Source organism: Rhipicephalus microplus, chromosome 3 (genome assembly GCF_043290135.1).
Source record: "Rhipicephalus microplus isolate Deutch F79 chromosome 3, USDA_Rmic, whole genome shotgun sequence".
Lineage (NCBI taxonomy): Eukaryota > Metazoa > Arthropoda > Arachnida > Ixodida > Ixodidae > Rhipicephalus > Rhipicephalus microplus.
In genome coordinates this window covers 168,673,272-168,680,097 of record NC_134702.1, presented here as the reverse complement: position 1 = coordinate 168,680,097, position 6,826 = coordinate 168,673,272, and the positions used below count along the sequence as shown (strand labels likewise).

The window sequence follows — 6,826 nt, the reverse complement described above, 5'->3', positions numbered from 1 at the left end:
CGCATTTTTATGTTTTTTCCTCCTTGAGCAGCCGCGCGTATTCCCCCAACCCAGGACAATTTTCATTGCCTTCGTACTGCAACTAATTACACTGCTGTGCAACACTCTGCACGTACTCTTGATTTGTGTTGTATCTTAAGGTGTAAACACTGTAAGCTAATTTCTTTTTTATGAGTTTCCGGGCTTATGCTATTCATACGTTTTTACTTCAAAGCACATACCCTTTCCCTAGTCTTAAACTTCTTTCATGTACATACACGACACCTTTTGGTATCATTACACTAGAAGAAAAACTTGGTTCGTATGATACTACTCGACCAGTGGCAATGCTACCTACAGAAAAGTATATTCTATTGGGTGGTGAAAGTATGGCAACAAACTTTGTGAAAAAAAAAACAGCTACCGAAAAGTCATTATATTTACTTCAAAGCGTATAGGGGATGTCGGGTACTATGACATGCGTACAAAACTACAGAATTTTTTTTAATTCGTAATAATCAGAGGTTGATGCCGAAATGCCTCAGTTGCAAATCTCGAATGGCAAGCTTTTCTGAAGTGAAAGCGTCCTGTTTAAATATGGAATGTGAAAACGAGCATTGAGAGGACTGTCCGTAGATAAATGTATGCTGTTTGCAAAGACGATGCGTTACGCGCTAGCAAGCTCACTTTCGAATTCGTCTAAAATGTCTTGCCTACTGAAGTTCATGTGCTTATTGTGAATGACGCGCCACCTGGTGCTCGGTCGGCCAGCGCGGTGGCCCGCAGAGCGGTAAAGGACAGGTCTTCTTCTTCTAAGTGGGTGAATATAATTAAGTGGGGGAGTGTGCGTCAGCCGGCTGTGTTAAAACGAGTGTCAAGATCACAAAATTGTGTGCCGTGTTTAGCCATGAAAGCCGAAGACGAAAAGCTTTTGGGTGGCAAGCCCAGCAGCGCAGTGCTTGCAGACATACAGGCTGTCAATGCATTAAGCGCCGAACAGTTCTCCCAACTTGTAGACACCGCCTGCCGCTCGTCCACGGCGTCAGCTTCTTCGTTGGGTGGCGACGTAAGTGCCGTGCAAGATCTGTCTTATACGAAAACACTGAAATGTGTAGTTCATAGTGCATCTTGTTTCCTAATGTGCACAGCGTGTTCGAGTGAGCACCGTTAGACTAGGATATGGTACCTGTCCTCGCTTGGACAGGGTTTGCTTGGTGCTGTGTGTGTGTTCATGCGATTAACCACTCATGAAAAAAGCAAGATGTACTTCGTAGTTTAAACTGTGCTGTTAGAGTGTAGCCTCAACAATTTGCGATGATTTTCCTATGCGCAGAATGGTGGCGCCATCTATGGCATGTTGAAGGAGCTTTTCAGCTAGACGTACCGTTGAACGTCATAGAAGGCGCTACATTATGTGCTTCGTGGTCCGATGCCTGCATTCTTCAATGTTTTCCCCTTGGCGTTGCACGATACCTCCAGTTTTCCAGAAAAACGTTGCAACAATAAACAACAAGTTTTACACGATTAGTTGCGGCTGCCTCTACGATCACTTTGGTGCGAGGCTGTTTCACGGCGGTGAAATTACACATCGGAATGCATTCATTCCGCAATTGAATATCGCTTGTGTTCGCAATTTCATCAAAGCTGGGTAACTTCTTGACATTAGAACTCGCGTGCAAAAACTAGTTTTGAGAATTGGGCTACATAAGGTACGTGTAGTAAATATCATTATGCAAATTATCTACCAGTAAAAATTATTGAGCGGTTTACATTGCGAGCTGGCGCTATGAGCTAGTCTATTAACAGGTCGTGTTCGCTATCGTGAAGCATTTGTATGCAAACTTCAGCGATATAGAGGTTATCTATCTATCTATCGCTCGCTTCATATTGCCATGGTATGACATCGGCTTATGGCTGAACATACATGACAAGTTCTAGCATAAAAGTCATCACTTGAGTGTCATGTATGGCATTATACATGACATTATACATACTATGGTCACAGTACATTGGTGGCTGTTTCGTTAAATTCATATATCAGAATTGTTACGGTATATGGCATGACTGCATAGCGACTATGAATGGCAGTGAGATTAAAATTGTGCCTGTCATGTACGGCATGATTTATATGACACACAATTGATGCACGTGCAGTGTTTTTTAACCTCAAGTAAGCACGCTGGAATTAATCATTGGTCTTATGCAATTGCACGTAATTTCATATGTTCATTATTGATTAGCCACAATATTGAAACTGGCACACCCGAGTGAAAAATTCGACGGCTGCCTTATGCCAGAGGAGAAAGTTTGTGGCGAACTTTAGGCTAAGATGCGGCCATTGCAGGAATCGCTGCTTAGAAAGAAATGGCATCACGTGAAGAACGTCAGCCGATTGAACTACACAGTGGCCGAATATTCTGCATGCCCTAGTGCTCTCAATTGCAACGTCGGGGCCTATAATCGATAACAAATGTCTGAAATTACGTGATTTCTAATAACGTATATAAGACTTAAGTCCGTACAGCTTTTTCATACAATGATAAGACCTCGATTCGGTTAAAAGGAAATGCGTGCCCAGGGTATCATAGTGAGGGGAAAGGGGGTGGCAAATGTTGATCGTAGCCCCCTCTTCTTCCTTGGTCGAGTACAAAGGACAACATGCTTCTCAATGGATGCAAAAAATAAAAGTAAAATGATCGGATGAACTGCTTCTCACAATGGCCTCCCTTTGGTCTCAGGCTTTCCTGAAGATGCGAAGGAAAGCAGTTGTTCGAGTTTAACATTCGTAGTCTTCGGAAGCCATTTGCCATTTTTTATTACACCCTGCCTAATGTCTGTGTCGACGTCGTGTACGTAATGATGCAGTGTGTCGCGTAATGTACGCATAGGTTGAAGTTTTGTTATTAGGGCTCTTGTAGTGTGTTACTGCTGTCAGAAAGCTCTTGAAGGTAGATGTAAGAGTGCTGCAGTTAAAATGGTGAAGTATCGCATCCATTATTGATATGTAGTTATGGGTTGCTCTAGGAGTAGGTTATCGTGTATCCAACTTTCCTTACCATTTCTCATAATTTACAAACTTTGATAAATATAGCAGGCAGGTTTTTCTACAATTTATTGGGCTCTATTGTTGGTTTCTTTGTGTATTTGAAAGAAAGATAATTTCCTCACTTTGGCTTGTTCTTACCGGTTTAGGGAAAAAGTGACCTGTAAGGCTACAACAGTAAGCTAGTAATATCATGTGCACTGAACATTGCAGGGAAGCAGTAAGCCTGGCAGTGAGACACTGACCCTCCTGTTGTCCGAGGCATCACGACGTGGCTTGGATGCTCCGAAGCTACGCCAGAGCCTGGAGTCTCTCGGCTTGGACAGTGCACGTGCTGCAGCCCTGGCTGATCGCTGGTTCCCATCTTGTGCTGCTCGGCCGCAGGTGATACTTCTGCGTTGCTTTTTTAAGGCTTGTTAAGTTTCTATTGTTGCACTGAACACAAGACCCTGCTGCACTAATACAGTGTCACTCTAAGAGTGAGCTCAGCTGAGAATAAAGGAGTTTCGCCAAGCATAATCGAACAATTTAAGTATTGGTATGTGTCCCCTCGGGAATCTATTAACGCAACTATTTGTTGCATCTGTCTGGAACGAATGGAGTTGCAGAAGTTTAGCAAGTTTGACACACTGTTAGGACGCTTTCTATTCTAGTTCGTGTAGACCAGCGTGCTGGGAGACCACACGTACGAGTTGCAGCACGTCGGTTGGTGCCTTTTTGGCGTGGCACTGCGTCATAAATTCCCGTGCTGACACGCTGCAAGATGTACGTGTGGTGGGGCATTTTTCCAAGAGGGCCAACATGGAAGAGAGCAGTCGCGTCGGCGGAAGCCTTGACGTTAAGCACGCGTGATTAAATCCTATGATTCTCTCATTAGTTTTGTGTTTGAGTGCGGCTGTGTACTGTCAGCAGACAGCAAAGCGTTGCGCCGGCATGTACTGGCACCCCGTGGTAAAAAGTGTGCTAGATCCAAATGGCGCGCTTCATTTATGACCGATTTGACATCGACCTCTATTCAAAGTAATAGCGCTCGCCCACAGCTTTCAAGAAGGTGAGCACGGGCCTCTGTATGAAAAGAGGACGCTTAGCAATACACTTCTAAGCTCTTCGCAGCACACTACTACAATAATTGGAAGAAATGTTCATAGCAGTGTCTGGTATTCAAAGGATGTGTGTTTTCACCATGGTGGAACAGGGTGGTGGTCGTTGGGAACTGGCTACATTGCAAAAAAATGGCTGCTTTTCAGCTTGTTTGGCGAAAAAATTTCCAGTAGACACCATGGCTAATTTTTGGCTACCTTTAAACTTCTCATTTCACATATTCAAAATGACTTTATTTATTCATCAATACTAAGTACTTCACTCATAATACTGCTCCTCTTCTATTTGACAATAATAAATAATAACCAGGCTACTTTTGCTACCATCTCTTGAATTGTAGCGCCTTTTGAAGTACGCCCAGCAGCAACCCTTCTCAACAAGTGGTCCATAATCCCTTGAACAGAACCCCTTGAACATAACCCTGTAAATGCCGAACAGTTGCTGGGAAATATTTTTTTCTGTGCAGGAACTGGAGGTCATTATTATATATACACTCCTCATAGATTTCGATACTGTAGCAATACTTTAAATGTAACGACTGGTATGCGTCACTACTTGAGATGATTACTTGCTAAATAATAGGTAGGCTCTGGTGTAAATTTTTAGAGGTTATGAAAAAAAAAGAAGACAACCACCCATTTGTAGCACGAAGCCATAAGGAAATCCAAGGTTACGTTCGTATGACATGAAAAGAAGGTGGGGAAAAGAAAGTAGGTACATAACGCAGCCCCAAGTGGTCGCATTTCAATCGGTGAAGACTGTATAGATTTTACGCCAGAATTTTTTAGGATTGTAAAAATCGGAGGTGCACTGGTTCGAAGTGATTTGTCATTTCAAAGTCTTAGACAAAAACTGTAATTGGTGCTTGCCTATGTTCATGGAGGAAGAAAGAGAAGAGAGGGAGCATGAAATCATGCAGCCAGCCTTTGCAAGCCAACCTATTTTCTAGCCAGCAGTGTCAGCCCAACAAGCGATGTTTCGCATCAAGATCACGCAAGCAATGCGACCCAAGCAACATTGTGTGGCGCCCGGTAGATGTTGTTCGAAATGCACATACCGGCTAATTCACGCAGGAGGTTTCAAAAAAAAGAGTACCACCACAGAGGTTATTAAAACCTACCGCGCGCTCTCATGTATTGGTCACGTGTTGGGCCGACATGGTGGTCTTTACTTGGCTTCATTGGTGTGACGTAATGCTCTCAGTGTTTATTTTACTTCCTCCATGCCTATATCAAACTCTGCTTGGCAGTTTGCGAGAAAGCTCGCCTAAAAACAAAATTGCTATCACAGCAGGTGCGGCCCTGGCAGCTACGGGATGTGGAGTGGCGTTTCGGGGTCACTGTGGCCAGCTCATCGCAGGAGCCGCGAGGCAGCTTTGTGCAGCTTCGTTTAGCACTGGCGAACGGACAGGACGTGCACGTCGAAATGAACCTCGCTCAATTCTACTCTCTGTGCCACGAGATGGAGCAAGCCAAACTGACTTTGGAGGCCTTGCGCTGAACATCATTGTACCGATGTGTACCTGCTGTATTCCAAAGTGATTCAAGTACATAAATAGTAATCATTCGTCCTGCTTACTGTTTTGCAGTGTTCCTTGTGTGCAATTTTAATTGGTACAAAAATACATTGCAGAAGAACACACAGTCTTGCCTGCCCTCTATTGGGAGCACCTGGAATTGTCAGGGTATTTACAATATTACTACAAAAAACTGAAAAAAAGGCAAACTCTTTTTCTTGTTTACTTTGTTAGACACAGTATTGGCCAGCTCATCGCTCAGGGGTCACTGTGGCCAGCTCATCGCAGGAGCCGCGAGGCAGCTTTGTGCAGCTTCGTTTAGCACTGGCGAACGGACAGAACGTGCACGTCGAAATGAACCTCGCTCAATTCTACTCTCTGTGCCACGAGATGGAGCAAGCCAAACTGACTTTGGAGGCCTTGCGCTGAAGATCATTGTACCGATGTGTACCTGCTGTATTCCAAAGTGATTCAAGTACATAAATAGTAATCATTCGTCCTGCTTACTGTTTTGCAGTGTTCCTTGTGTGCAATTTTAATTGGTACAAAAATACATTGCAGAAGAACACACAGTCTTGCCTGCCCTCTATTGGGAGCACCTGGAATTGTCAGGGTATTTACAATATTACTACAAAAAACTGAAAAAAGGCAAACTCTTTTTCTTGTTTACTTTGTTAGACACAGTATTAATGAGAACTAACAGACAATAATGGCAGGAACAGTATAAGGGCTGTCACTTCAAGTAAGTGTAATGTAAATGAACAGAAAAAAAGAGGACTAAAATATTATTTGCTACTGACAGGATCCAAACCTGAGACCTTCGAATAACACATAAGATGCTCTACCACCGAGTCATAGTGGCGGTCATCCTTCAGTCAGCGCCGCCTGTTGCCGTTGTGGGGAGTGTGGAACACTTTTTTTTGCCCGTTACATGTTTACAATTTCATTACATTACTTTTAATAATATATTACATTACTTATAATTACTTCTGATAACATTCACTAAACTTTCCTTTGCATTATTTTCTATTAGTTCTCATTAATATAAAAATTAGAACACCTCAGAGCTTTGATAGTAAGTATTAAATGCAAAACATTTTTCTGCCTACTGCAGCTACTTTATGCATTTCTATTTATCAATTGTTGCGACCGGGGTTTGCAGGCACCGGAGATCCGGGATAAAGATG

The 6,826-nt window shown here is 43.1% G+C and overlaps 1 protein-coding gene across 2 annotated transcripts; it reads left to right on the top strand.

The window, feature by feature from the left end:
• The first annotated feature begins 772 nt into the window (after positions 1-772).
• LOC119170661 (COMM domain-containing protein 7) lies at positions 773-5,700 on the top strand. 2 transcript variants are annotated; one of them, XM_037421899.2, is made up of 3 exons: positions 773-1,045; positions 3,236-3,406; positions 5,417-5,700. In XM_037421899.2, the coding sequence occupies exons 1-3, from the start codon at positions 887-889 to the stop codon at positions 5,621-5,623; spliced, it is 537 nt and encodes a 178-aa protein (XP_037277796.2). In that variant the 5' UTR covers positions 773-886; the 3' UTR covers positions 5,624-5,700. The 2 variants fall into 2 exon arrangements, with proteins under 2 accessions (XP_037277796.2, XP_037277787.2); XM_037421890.2 differs by having other exon boundaries at positions 778-1,045; positions 5,414-5,700.
• The last annotated feature ends 1,126 nt before the right edge of the window (positions 5,701-6,826 follow it).

Excerpts from the sequence above, each read along its gene's own strand:
- LOC119170661 (XM_037421890.2), top strand. The coding sequence starts at position 887 with ATGAAAGCCGAAGACGAAAAGCTTTTGGGTGGCAAGCCCAGCAGCGCA. Across the intron at positions 1,046-3,235 it reads CTTCTTCGTTGGGTGGCGAC|GGAAGCAGTAAGCCTGGCAG; the intron begins GTAAGTGCCGTG and ends TGAACATTGCAG. Across the intron at positions 3,407-5,413 it reads CTTGTGCTGCTCGGCCGCAG|CAGGTGCGGCCCTGGCAGCT; the intron begins GTGATACTTCTG and ends TTGCTATCACAG.